Genomic DNA, 14,583 nt, shown 5'->3' on the forward strand with positions numbered 1-14,583 from the left:
AATAAAATTCATGATTCCTACTGTCATTTTACTTTTCTCCTCCCATTCCCCCCTCCCCCCCTTTTTTTCATTAGAACATTTCCAGCCAGTGTAGGCCCAGCTCCCACAAAGTTGTACCTGAGGCCATTCCGAGGCACTTTCTTCTGCCTTTCATCCTTTCCTTTCCTACTGGTGACACCTAGTGGTAGCCCTGGCATGAGTTTTGTTACCTACCACTGAAAACTCCGACTTTTCTTCTGTGACCTTGTCCCTCAGTATCTTGCTCTGTAGTTTCACATGTACCCTCTCACCTGTGTGAGCCCCATGCCTCTGCTCTGAGCATCAGGCTGTTTCTAGGCAGGCTTTTCTCTGTTTTCTAGGCAGTCCTTCCCTTCAGAGAGATTCAAAAACTGCCTTCAATCCTAAACCAAAGTCTGTCTTCTGAGCTAGTGAAAACATCTGTGTGTTGCTAGTTTCACTACACGGAGATTTGAAGAGCATACACCAATCTGGATTTCCTATTCTTTCAAACCAAAAAGAGTGATAACATTGCCCTTATTAGGCCATTGGGATTCAGATAATGAGAAAGTGAGGGTGGCTTTAAATATCACCTATCTACTTATGACTTGTAAACGGAAGTCTGCGCAATATTCATACCTGCCTGATATTTCCAACTTGATATTGTAGCAGAAACAGTGGTGCTCACCAAACATCCCATCTACTACCTCACATTTCCCAACCCCACTTACAGTAGGTTGAGACCTGGTGACTAGTTTTGGCCAATGGACTGTGAGTGAAAATGCAGTCTGTCACTCCTAGACTAAAGCGTAGCAGAACTGATATGATGTCTCTAGTCATCTCTTTTTCTGTTACAACAATTTACATTCTACAAGATGGTAGAGCCTCTACCATCCTGGGTCCCTGAGTGACTATGTGGAAAAGGGACTAACTTCCTCCCCCCCTCAACTCGCCAACTTCCATCAAGCTACAAAAGATACGTAACTTAAGTGAAAAATAAACTTTTCTTGTGTTAGGCCACTGAAATTTTAAAGTTGTTTATGATTGCAACATAGTATATTTAATGTTACCTAATACATAGCTGTCTCCAATTTTATGTGTTCAGAATTGAAGTAATTTTCTCCCATAAACCTATACTTTCTTTGTCCCTGACATATCCATAAGTGACAACAACTGCCCATCTCCATGCTTAAGGTAGAAACCTGGATGTCGTACTTACATTTCCCTTTTCCTCACTCCTGTGCAGAAAAGAGTTAACATAGCTGACCTGAGACTGTTATCTTAAGAGGCTCTGCTTGCAAGGTTGGCTCCTTAGCTAGTGTCTGGGAACTTGGTGGGTAAACAGTTCCCTACACTGATATAAGACTTTCTGTAAATAATAAAGGTGACTAAACTGTACAAACAATACGATTTTATAGTGACCACAACCTGCTTTCCTTTGGCACATACTGGGCAGAGGTGCCTATGTAACCAGCCCTCAATAAAAACCTTGGGTGCTGAGTCTCTAATGGGCTTCCTTGGGTGGAACCATTGCAGACATGTTTCTGTAGTTTCATAGTTGGAGGAAGAGCGAGCTCTGTGTGATCCCCCTCCCCAAGAGCAAAAGAGGGTAAGGAAGGCTCCACATGGATTCTTCCATACTCCACTGTGCCCTTTTTCCTTATGACTCTGCAGTGTACCGTTACAACATCTCTGTAATAATCTTAGCACGAGAAGACTATATGAATCTCATGAGTCCTTCTAGTAAATCCCCAGACATGATGTGGTCTCAGGGACCCCCATGATTTTCCCCGATCTCTAATCTAGCACTAAGTCCTGTGAATTCTGCTTTCTATAATGTATTTCAAGTTACTCTGCTTCTTTCCTAAATCTGTTGTCACCACTCTGGAAGGTGCCATCATCTTTTATTTGTGTTGGATTTTTGAGAGGGCCCAATAAATAACACCTTTCTTTCCTGCCCGAGTTTAGAACCAAACAGGAAGAGACCCAAGTATAAGCTTTATTTAATAATAAAAATCTGGATTGGGTGACTTAAATGTGCAGCCGAATTGACTTGCTAACAGCACCCCAAATTAATTTTTTGTGCCTTAACTGCTACCGTTAGAGCTGTTCTCTTGAGATGATGGACCAGATTTTACCCTCTCTGCAGGCACACAGATCTGTAGAAAGGAGAAGAAAGGGGCTGAACTAAGCATACCTCAAAAAAAAAGGGTGGGGGGAGTGAAGGTTGGAGATTTTAAGATTTCTTTCTCACTCCTGATTTTTATCTTCCAGGTGGAACTCTAAGACCTGGGCATTAAGCAAATGATACACAAGCCACCCATAAATGGGGGTAAAGAGGGAAGTGTGGTCAGTAAACACCAGGTAGAATGCAATGAGCCCTAAGCAAAACACTGGTATTAATATCAAGCCAGGCTTAGCAAATATGCACTGTGGTTTGTGGGCCCAGCAAAGGCATAGCCTAAAGGGCCTTGGGTGATATAGTCCTCGGGGGCACACTGCTGCTTCTGACCTTGACCAATATTCAGAACATATTCGTTCTACCACGTTGGGTCTCAGCAGAGGTAGGGAGGCCAGAAAGACATTGGAAAGCAGGCATAGCTAAAGCAAGAACTAAATAAATTATAGGATAATGTTTTTTGGTACATTGGCCTTTCATACAGTACTGGGTAGAGTAATATTTGCTGAAATTAGAGGTTGTGAAGTTAAATAAACTTAAGCTTCAGGTCCCCTTACATGCTTGGACCCTTTTCAAGGTCCTGAAGGACCCTAGTAATGTGTTTACATGGTTATCCTTTATATACATTTAATGTAATTTGAAAATACAGAAAATTACAAAAAAGTAGTACAGGGAACACTATTCCCCAACCATCTGAGAGTATGTTGTCAATCCTATATCCTGTCAGTCCCTAATGCTTTAGTGTATATTTCCTTTAAACAAGGACATTCTCTACATAACTGCTATATAACCACCAAAATCAAGAAGTTAGCACTGACATGTTTCTACCATCTAATCTTCAAGTTCACTTCACAGTCAAGTTGTATTTAGTTTTCATGTTTCTTTGGTTTCCTTGTCTGGGTCAGTTTCCCAGTCTTTCCTTAACATTCATGACATTGATATTTTTTTAAAGGTCATTTATTTTGTCACATGTCCCCCAATTGAGATTTGTCTGACATTTCCTCATGATTACTTTCAGGTTATGCATCTTGACAGGAAAATCAGAGATTGGACTCTGAGCCCCTGTAGGGCTGCCCCTCTTTTTCCTTCTCACTTATCCCCAGCTAATCTCACAGAGCTGCCATCACCCCCTCTGGCTCTGTCATCCCACTCTGAGCCATTTTGTGTTTCTCCCAGCCAGCATGGGTATCTACTCGGCTCTGTCCTTCCTATTGGCTTCAGGACAGAATTGTTCAGGAAGGAAAGAGAAGAGGTACATGAATCATGGTCATATGTTTTTATAAAATGTGCAAAAGTAAGATGATATAATTTCAATGGATTAAGGCCATTGTCCCTTTTTCTTTCATCACACAGGCACTTTGGGAATTTGGCTAAGGGGCAGGTGAGTTGGAAATACACTTAGTTTAGGTTTAGTGGGATATATTTATATGGTTTGTCACTAATTCTATGTATGGTTAAGTTGTTCCTGGCTGTCCAAGTGTAGAAATGGCTTCCCAGAATACTCCCAGTGCCGCCTCTGCAGGTGAGGACCAGGGCTCCATCACTATATGAGCATGTGCTGTGGTGTCTGACACAGGAAGTATGGGAATCCTGGAAGAGAAACAAGATTTGAATGGGTGGAGCCAAAAACTAGTTCGTGGGAAATTCTATCATCAGACTTTGGCAAAATTGTAAGCACAGGATTCTCTTCTCATTGACACTCAGTACACATGAGATATGCTCAACAATATAGCTTGTGAACTATAAATCCACCCTATGTCTTTCTTGATGGGAATCATATGAAAGAGAATTTATCAAAATACATGTGTCTATAAGCATGCAAACCTATACTAGAACTAGTTTTTGTTTATGCTTCCTGTCAATTAAAAATTATTATGTTATAGGAAAGATTGAATTATGTTTCTGTTCTCTTTAAATAAAATATTGTCATAAAATTGTTATCACGTGAAGGGATGACTGAAGAGTAGGTAGATGAAAATTGTAGGTAAAAAGTATAGTAAATATGTGTCTGGAAATTAATGAATGTTTGCTATTATGTCAGTTTTTAATATTTATATTTTTGTGATTATTTGCCTACTCTAAATATTTGCTTTCATACTTAATTTTTTATTATTTTATATTACTTTTTTAAAGGACATTCTACCCCTCGCCCCCCCCCCACACACACACATTGTGACTTGGATATATCTTCGCCTGCATTTAAACTGCAAGGTAGCTGAGCTCTGTGTGTGCTATGAGTATTAACTGGAAATTGTCCGTGACAGGTCTGGGTAGATGGTACTGCCTGGGCTGCTCCAAACTCCATTTTTCATTCCAGTTCAGAAAGAGAGGTATTGAAGTACTAGCCTTGGATTTGTGTAGTATGTCACATGCTCAGAGTCACTCCACACCATCCTGTGGACTCAAAATGGTGCTGGAGAAAATGTACCTAGATAGTTTTCCCAAGTTCACTGAAAACAGCTGGGCTCTCATTTCTGTTCCATTGGCCTATATCTCTGTTTTTCTACGATACCATGCTGTTTTTATTGTCGTTACTTTTTAGTATAATTTAAAGTCAGAGAGTGTGATACCTCTGCCTTCGTTCTTCTTTTCTTAAGATTGTTTTGGCTATTCAGAGTATTTTGTGGTTCTATACAAAGCTGATGATTTTTTCTATTTCTTTAAAAAATGTCATTCGGATTTTTATGGGGATTGCATTAAAACTGTATATTGCTTTGGGTAATATGGATATTTTAACTATGTTGATTCTTCTAATCCATGAACATGGAATATCTTTCCATTTCATTGTGCCTTTTTCAATCACTTTTAATAATGCTTAGAGAAGATTTTATGAATTTGACCCCAAGGGCTAGGGAAGTAAAGGCAAAAATAAATGAATGGGACTATATCAAACTAACAAGCTTTTGCACAGCAAAAGAAACAGCCAACAAAACAAAAAGGCAACCAGCTGAATGGGAGAAGATATTTGCAAACAACAGCTCTGACAAGGGGTAAATATCCAAAATATATAAAGCACTCATACAACTCACCACCAAACAATGCAATTTAAAAATGGGCATGATGGGCAACAGTGGGGTGAAAGCCAAGGGAGGGGTAGGTGAGGTAGATGGAGGTGGGCAAAGGGGAGGGGGAAAGGGGGACACCTGCAATAATGCTGACATTAAAAGTTTTTCAGTAATAAAATGAATGGGCAGAGGACCTGAACAGGCACTTCTCCCAAGAAGACATACAAATGGCCAACAGATAGATGAGAAGATGCTCAACTTCACTAGCTATTAGGGAAATGAAAATCAAAACTACAATGAGATACCACCTCACACCTGTTAGAATGGCTTTTATCAACAAGACAAGTGCTGGAGAGGTTGTGGAGAAAAAGGAACCCTCATTCACTGCTGGCTGGAATGTAAACCGGGATAGCCTCTGTGGAAAACAGTATGAAGTTCAAGCCTGATGAAGATATCTTTTTGTAAATCTTATATCCGTTTTGTCTATGCCTGATTTATATGATGAATTATTCAATAAATATGTGTTGAGTTCCTACTCTGTGTTATATATTGTTTAAAAGTTTGGAATATGGAGAGTGGGTTAAAAGTAGGTTTACAGTTGTGAGTACGTAAAACAGAGTTTCTTGTATTATTAATTATTGTATTATTTTCCACAGGAACAACCTACTTTTGCTCCACCCTGTAGCAGTGAATAAAACAAAGAAAGTCCCTAGAGAGCATTGACTTTGCAAGTGAGTTTTACCAACCTTGCCCCTTTCTGCATCTTAGTTTTGCATTTGTTCAGGAACAGGAAACACTATAATGGAAAGCTTGCAGATTCTCAGCTGAAAGACACTGGAAAACAAATGGGTATATTGTTCTTAAGTGCTGCAGAACCAAGGACGGACAGTTCAAGAGGAGGCTACCAATTAAATCTCCTCCTTGTCCTTGTGCTCAGCAATGTACAATAGACACTGCTTTCATTTTTAAAAAGGGAGTTTTATATGTACAGGAGCATTCTGAGGCTGCAGCTTTCTTCCTAGCTGCAAATTTCCTTGAGGCTCCCAGACCTGGGACGGTGAGTCCCGCTCATATCCACCACCGTGGTGCTTTTCTCTAGTTTGCCGGGGGCTTGTACTGAGAGGCTCCATCTGTGGACGGTATCTCTGCTATAGAGGATGGTCTGGGCACAGGGATGAAGGGAAACTTTTATGTCTCCCTTGTACAAGCTCAGCTTCTACTGAAGTGGAAGCTAGGCTGGAAATAAAGGCCACACTGATTTTCTTATGAGAAAACACATCACCATGTAAACAAAACAAAACAGTACTAATTGTGCTGTGGGAATTTTTTATTTTACAAATACTCTGTGGCTCTGAAGTAACGCACAATTACATTTCTCACAGTATCACTGGTACAATTCCCGGACTCCCCAGGGAGAGTGATGTGAGGATTTTCCTCCTGGAAAGGCAAATTGGTCCCAGAGGTACACTTGAATTAAACACAATTCCAAACAAGTAAAAAGAGATGACAGCCCAGCAAATAAAAGTTGGGCAATTAAGCTAAAACACACGATGTTATCCAGAAAACTATGGGAACTGTAATTGGCACTGCTTTTACAAATTCCCAATGGCTCGCTCTCTCGTTTCCAAGTGGGAAATGTGAACAGGAACTTGAAGAAATTCGAAGAATGTAGGAAAATGTAAACATTACAAAGAAATATAACAGCAGAGTGGAGAAAGTGGACAGCTTGTGTCACTCTCTCGGGGACCCTCCGGTCCGTTGTGGTCTAGATTGACCCCGGACGGTCTCGTGTTCCCGGGACACTGTCGCGGCGAGAGATGCCCTGCGGCCATGGACCACCTAGAATGCGCTTTCGCAGGAGCAGGGCCGCGGCCAGGGGCGCGGCGGCGGCGGGCGCGAGCAGCCCTTCTCCGGCCGCGCCCGCCGAGCGTGGTGATAGTGGGGGTGGGGCCAGCGGTGGCGGTGCAGCGCTCGGTGGCCTCGGGCCCCCTCCTCGTCCTCCGAGGCTCCCTCCCGCGCGCAGCAGAGCGCGCCCAGGCGCTTCTGCAGCCGCCTCCGGAGTTGGCAGTCGCCCGCCTGGAAGAAGAGGTAGACGAAAGGATTGAGGGCGCTGCTAGCCACCCCCACGAGGCGCAGAGCCACCGCCAGGTCCTCAGCTTCCCATTCTCCCACGGGTCCGGACGACCACGCGGCTGCCAGCCGGGCAGCGAAGTAGGGCAGCTCGAAGCCCACGAACAGCAGCGCTAGGACCAGGCTCATCTTCAGGCTCTGAACTTTGGCGCGCGGTAGCGCGTTGTGGGCGGGGGCTCGGCCAGGACTTGCCGACACCGGCTCCGCAGCAGATGGCACCGGGGGCGGGCGCTGCCACCAGGCGCAGATCAGGCGGCTGCAAGCGACGCCCAGGACCGCGACTGGCGCCGCAAATCCCGCGGCGGCCTCGTAGAGCGCGTAGACCTGCAGGTGCCAGCGCGGCAGGGACGCGAAGATGCCGCGACAGCGATGCTCTCCGGGCCAGGTGCGGGCGGCTGGGGGCGCGGCGGGGGGCGCGGCGGGCGCTGCGCCGCGCACCACGAAGACCGAGGGGAGCGCCAGCAGCAGCGCCAGCAGCCAGCCCAGGGCGGCGAGGGCGCGCGCGGGCAGCGGCGGGCCCTGCGGACGGCGCACGGCGCGCTGGCGCTGGAGCGCAATGAGCGCCACCAGGTGGGCCGAGGCCCCCCGGCCGGACACCTGCAGCAGCTGCGCCAAGCGGCACTCCTGGTCGCCCACGGCCCCGCGCGGCTCGCCCAGCAGCTCCCGGGCCAGCTGCGGCAGCGCGGCGCCCCCGCACGCGTACAGGTCGGCCAGGGCCAGCTGCACCAGCAGGAAGTCCATCTTCCGACGCTTGGGACCGGCCCAGGGCCCGCCGCTGCCGCACAGGCGGCACAGGACCTTGGCGTTGCCGGCCACGGCCACCACCAGGACGACTGCCAGGTAGACCAGGCGGCTGGGCGGCGCGGGCGGCGGCGGCCCGGGGGTTGGGGCGTCCAGTCCCCAAGTCAGGTTGAGACCCCAGCCCACCGAGGAGGGTACGGAGTGGTTGGGGGCCGGCGCCCGAGTTGAGAGGCTGGAGGGGCGATACTCCATTCCTACCCTGGAGGAAGAGGAGGCGCCGAAGACCGGGGGCCGGTGGAGGCGAGGCCGCGCGGGGCGCGATGCCGGATCCGTCGGTTCCCAAAGTTAGTTGAAAACCCACATGCCCAGAGAGGGGCTGCTGGATTCCCGTGTATTTGCGCTCCGTTGTTTTTTATAGGTTGTCTTCGTCACTTGTCACTCGAATGTGGGCTGTACACTCGAGGAACACACATGATTCCCATTCTCCGCCTTCTCCGTGTCTCCCCTCCCAACCTCTGCCAAGACCCCCAAGCCACGCGCGCAGGAGCCGCCCGGCTCCTCGCTCACCCGCGCAGCCCGTCCGGGCAGGAGGGCCTTCTGCGGGCCGTTGGAAAGGCTCAGGTTAACCCAGGACCCACACACAAAAGATGAAGCTCCTGACTGAGACTGGACCCCTCAAAATGGTTTCATGATTGCAAGTAAGAAAAAGTAAAAAAGAAAGAAAAGAAACTAGTTTTGATTTTAAAATAAGGTTTGAGATGCCATGGATCTGTATGTGCTAGCAGGAGAAAAACAGAAGCACAAAGAAAACATAACAGCGTTTTGAGCAAAGAGGAACCTAATAGATGAATCTTCTATAAAAATATGTCTTTCTCTGGCCAACAGACAGGATTCGGACTACAGTCGGTGATGTTATGTGGCAATTAGGAGTTGCAGCGGTTTGCGGATAGTTTCAAGTACTCATTACTAGAAGCAGAGATCACAGCTGCTCTCTTGGTGATGTAAAATTCATTTCATTAGCCTGAAGAGGGCGGTAATAGGTTTTATGCAAATGGTAGTACATTTGTTACTTCCCCCCTAATATTTTCATCCAGAGATGGATGGTGTGTCATCACGGCTTCTCCCTCTCTTGATTCTGTCTTCCAGCAGATGGGAGGCAGCGAGGAGGGACTACGCCTCCAGTAAGCCTAGAGAAAAGGTGACTAAGAAAACAATAAGGCAGCCAATTTTTAAAAGAGAAATCCAAGTTTCGGGAAATTGTTTAGATTAAATGCTGCCTCTTTTATTTTAGCCCTCCATCCTCACAAATTTTAGTTCTCCTGTTGGGAGCATCAGTATGTCTTTTGTGCACCCTCCCTATTAGTCACCCTAAAGTAGAATTCCTGCTCTCTGACCTGGGTCTGTTGGGGTTTACATTCCCAAGCTGGGAAAACATTTGGTGCTTCAAGATGCATGGGGTGGGAGGGCTTGGTGGGTGCAGATGACAGTCCTGCCAGTTGCTGTGGTAATCCCACTTCCTGAACTACTGTCCGTCGACCAGAGACTTTTATCATTTGAATCATCATATCACTAGTGCCTAGCACTGGGCCTGACACGTGGTAGTATTAGTAAATATGTTTTGAGCTGGTGACTTAATGGATATGTGATGCATTTCAGAGAACTTTGAGCAAACATTCCTGCCTGACTATAACTCCATCACTTAAGGAAAAGTGCCTTTCATAGCTATGCCAGTATCATCCAGAGGAGCCCAAGGGAGCTCTGGAAAGATGTTGGAATAGCCATTCTCGGTGGACATTTTAGAAATAGGTAGAATGATAGCCTTGGGAAATCAAAACTCCTGGTTTAATTTCCACATTTCCCCCTCAGAAGGTTTTGCCAGGGCCAGTATCTGTGTAACATACATCATCCCAGCATATGATGTCCTTCTTCCAGGCAGCTCTCTCGGAGCAATACCCATAACTCAAAGGTTTGCCTAGCCAATACCAATTTAATGTTTTTCAAGATAATTCTATAATTTGTTTCAAATTTATCAAAATGCTCTCATATAATAAGACTCTACTAGTGAAATTTCATAAGACCTCATAAAACATTAATTTAAAAAATTCTTATCAAAATAATACCTGCACATTATTTTGAAAGTCAGATGGAACTGGAGGGCTCACAAAATAAAGGGTTCCCTGTCCACACATCCTCACTCCTTCCCCTCTTCTAGAGGAGACCAGTTTAGATCTATGTACTGATTCTTCTGGCATGTACTTCATTCCATAATTCTAAATAATAAGTGTCATGCTTTTTATTGATTCAATGATTTTTGATATTTTTTAATAACTTCATGTAAGATAAGGTTAAAGATTTAGCTCTCACACCTCTGTCCCTACTGTTTCTCTCTTCACATACTATTATTACAGTGTTATTGCAATTTCGGGTTAAATCTATATTCAGTGTTTACATTATTATGAAATGAAAATATTACCAGCTGAAAGTTGTAGTATATTATAGCATTTCCTTTTACCTTTTGTTGAAGTTAGTAATTGCTTTTCTAAATTTTCAGTTACCACAGCTAATTCTTTCTCCACCTTTAAATAGTCCCTCAGTACAATTTCCACAAGGTGAGTTTCATAACATAATATAGCAATTCCAATTTTTTCTTGGAAACCTTATCAGAAACTTCCATTTTCCTCCTGGTTGCTTTCTTTCCATTTCCCTCCTGTTTGGGCTGCTGCATAAATATTGTTCCAGGACATCCATTTGTTGTCATTGAAACTCTCTGCCTTTCTCTTGGGTTGCAGTTCCTGTTTCTTGAATCTCTTGTCTTTTTTTCTTGTTTTTTTCTCTTTTGGTAGTACACATTATCTAATATATTATAAGGTTAAAAAGATTGTACAAAGGCTGAGGGCATAGCAGTGAGAGCCCTTATTGTGCCTATAACTTGAGCCATGTTAGATTCAATCTGGACAGATTGCCCTCTAGGCTAGCTGTGCCATCCAGCTGTGCCATCCAGGCATCTTCCTTCACCATCATCCTAGAGATCCCTTTCATTTATCTCATGCTGGTTTTCCTATTTTATGGATTTTTTTCTTTCTTTCATGATTTATTTCCTTGCTTGTGTAGAAAGCATCCGTCAGTGATGCTTCTTAAGAAGGGGTAAATTTTGGGACCTTGCATATCTGAAATTTTATTTTACCTTCATGTTTAACTGATGACTTGGCCAGGTTTAGAATTCTATCCTGGAAACATCTTCCTTGTGAATCTTGATGGCACTGCTCCATTGCTTTCTGGCTTCTAAGTGTTTGTGTTGAGAAGCCTAAAGCCATTCTGATTCCTGATTTATTTGGATGTAATCATCATTTTTCTGCTCTAGAAACTTAATGATTCTTCTTATCTCTGACAAATTTCACAAAGATGCGGTTTGCTATGCATTTATTTTCATCCATTGTGCTGGACACAATCAAGGATCATGAGTTGTATTTCACTGTAGTATTTCTCTTCTGGCCTTTAATCTGGAACTGTTTTTTAGCCGTTTTCCTTTCATGACACGATGGGTCTGAAGGGTCCAAGGCACATGTTTTGTAGACTGTCTCTGAAGTTGTATTTGTTTTCACATAATTAAACTTGGACTAGACATTTTGAGCAGAAATACTGCATAGGTGATACTTTGTGTTCAGTGTAATCATTTCAGGGCACACAATGCGCATTTGTCTCAATATTGGTGATATGTTAAGTGTTACATATGTGTTTTAAAAATGAAACATTTTATTATAAATATTAACTGCAGAAAAATTAGACAATAGAGATTAGCAACAAAAAAACGTAACACACCACCCAGAGATAACCGTTGCTAATACTCAAGTTATATATCCTTTAGATCATAATGACTAGATATATATATTTACAAAGATAGATCATACTATATACAGTATTTTGTATCCTGCTTCCCCCCCCCCCCACTTAAGATTATATTTGGACAGCTTTCCATGTCAATCGGTAAAAAATGTGATATAATTTTGTTTAATGTGAAATGAATTACGATTTAAATAACCCATTTTTGGCAAAGATTTTCCAGTTTTCACTTTATAAATAATTCTGTGAAGAACATTTCTTCACATACATTCTTCCATATACATTCAATTATTCCCTTAAGATAAAATCCTAGAATTGGAATTGCTAGGGCACAGCACATGCATTTTTAAAGCATTTTAATACATGGTACACAAGCAATGTATGTGTGTTTTCCCCTATGATCCCATCAATAATGAACCTCATCATTGTTAATTTTTAATTTTTGTCATTACCTTATATGAAAAAATAGTGTTTGTTATTTCTTCATTTTTAAATTGAGCAGCTTTAAAAACTCTCCATGCTTGGAGGTGAGAGACAGGCATTGATAGTTTTTAAACATACTCAGGCGATTCCAATTTGCAGCAAAGTTGCAAACCATTGTTATAGACTGGCAGTTAGCAAATTATGGCCCACAGGTCGAATCCTGTGTTTTTGTAGACAAAGTTTCCTGGTACACAGCCAAGCTCATTTGTTTACTATTGTCTATTGCTGCTTTCATGCTACTAGGGCAGAGCTGCGTAGTAGTCAGAGAGACCATATGGCTCACAAAGCTTAAAATAGTGTCTGGCCTTTTTCATAGAAAAAGATAAAGCAAAGAGGGCTAGGGTCCCTTTGTCAACTCTTCTATTCAGTTTTTTGCTAAAATTTGCTGTTTCTAAAAGGTTCTGCTTTATTGAAAAGGCTACTCCCTTTCACCCCCTGCCCTGTCATGACCTAATATGTTAGTTTTCTCCTCCAGTGTGATATCTGAAAAACTCTAATTCTAACTCAAATTAGTTCAACAAGTACTAAGCTTCTACCATGTGTCAGGCACTTGGTATACTTTAGGAAACAGAAAGGACACAAGGCCATTCCTGTATGGAGCTTCCACCCTAGTGGGGTAGGAGGTATGGGAGACACTATAAACAAATTAACTGTGTAAAACACACTAAATTGGGTGGTAATGTTTTCTATGGAGAAAAATAAAGCAGGGAAGCCCTTGTGAGAAGGTAGTTTGAGCAGTGACCTGAAGGAGGTAACAAAGTGAGCCACGTGGAAATTTGGGGGTAAACTGCGTTCCAGGCAGAAAGCACTGACAAGCACAAGGGTCTTGAGGTGCTGCACCCCTGGTGTGCTGGGAACCTACAGGGAGGGCAGTGTGGCTGGAGCTGAGTGAACAAAGCTGCAGTGCGGCAGGGGATGCAGTTATAGTGCAGGCCATTGCAATGGCTTTGGCTTTTACAGAGGAAGGTGGGAAACCAGTGGAGGGTTTTGAGTATCCAGTGATGTGATTGTATATATTTTAACAGATTCAGCCATGGGCAGACTCAGGGAGACCTCTTAGGAGGCTACTGCAAAATTCTAAACAACAGATTATGGTAGATTGTAACAGAAGAGGTAATAAAAAATGAAGCCCAAATATTGTCCTCAATCCAGTTTATAGTTTGTGTTGGTTTCTCTCAGATTCTAGCATTAGATAATTTGTCTTGGTTTTGCAAGGTTTAATGTTTTTGTGGTGGTTAAATGCCATTTTGAATTAGATATTGTCCTTAAAAGTCAACTGTACCTAATTATAATTATGATCCTATACCTAACATACTTAAAATGTTACGGATACCTGGTAACTTCTAACAATGGACGCGTATTAAAGGGTTTGGGTAGAACAAGGTGGGGTGTATTTCACATGCCTGTGTTTTCAGAGCCACATTTCTATGATTATTGTCTTATATTTCCTTAAAATTAGCACATACGCCCACACATTAGCTATTTTATGTTCTTTAGTTTTAATTAGGAGATGGAAGGTAGATTTGCATATTTTACTTTTAACCTTAATAATCTAAGATTGAGATATTTTTCTTTAGGGTTATTTTTGCTTCAGAATATACCTGAAGTGAAATTTATTTCTCAGAAACTCATATATAACTACAAAGCTCATAGAAATTCACTGAAGAACGACAAAATAATGGAGATGAACTGGCTCATAAAGAAAACTTCAAGGACAGTTTGAAAAAGGAAATTAGGTAAAATTATTATTTGCAGATTAGCTTTTGTACCTGGAAGATATAAGACACCAACTGAAAAACTATTACAAACTATTACAATAGGATGGTTTGATACAAAATACACATATAGAAATAGAGTTTGCATATATAAACAGTTAGAAGATATAATGTAAGAAAAATCCACTTAAAAATAGCACCACCAACAACAAATGATAAAACTAGGAATAAGCTCATCTCTGGCTAAGCTGGAGAGCTTAATAAACAAAACGCAATAATAAAACAGTGCCCAGGGACCATCCCTAGAATTCTAATTCAATTGTTGATGTGGGGGGGGGGGGGGAGCGCTAGACAGTATTTTTTTTTTAATGTCCCTACTTTCCAAATATCTCTATGAAGAAACATCTATTTGAGGGAAACTTAGAATTCTACTGAATGTTATAATAGAAGACTTGAAGAAAGGGAAAAGCATAACTGAATATCATAAAGAATT

The 14,583-nt window shown here is 42.7% G+C and overlaps 1 protein-coding gene across 1 annotated transcript; it reads right to left on the bottom strand.

The window, feature by feature from the left end:
* Positions 1 to 6,498: 6,498 nt before the first annotated feature.
* Positions 6,499 to 8,304, bottom strand: GPR150 (G protein-coupled receptor 150; the record flags this gene model as incomplete). Its single annotated transcript, XM_081132863.1, has 1 exon — positions 6,499 to 8,304. One exon carries the CDS (start codon positions 8,302 to 8,304, stop codon positions 7,021 to 7,023), a length of 1,284 nt encoding a protein of 427 aa, XP_080988989.1. The 3' UTR covers positions 6,499 to 7,020.
* Between the last annotated feature and the right edge of the window lie 6,279 nt (positions 8,305 to 14,583).

The sequence above is a fragment of the Miniopterus schreibersii genome (genome assembly GCF_964146895.1).
Source record: "Miniopterus schreibersii genome assembly, chromosome: 3".
Taxonomy (NCBI): Eukaryota; Metazoa; Chordata; class Mammalia; order Chiroptera; family Miniopteridae; genus Miniopterus; species Miniopterus schreibersii.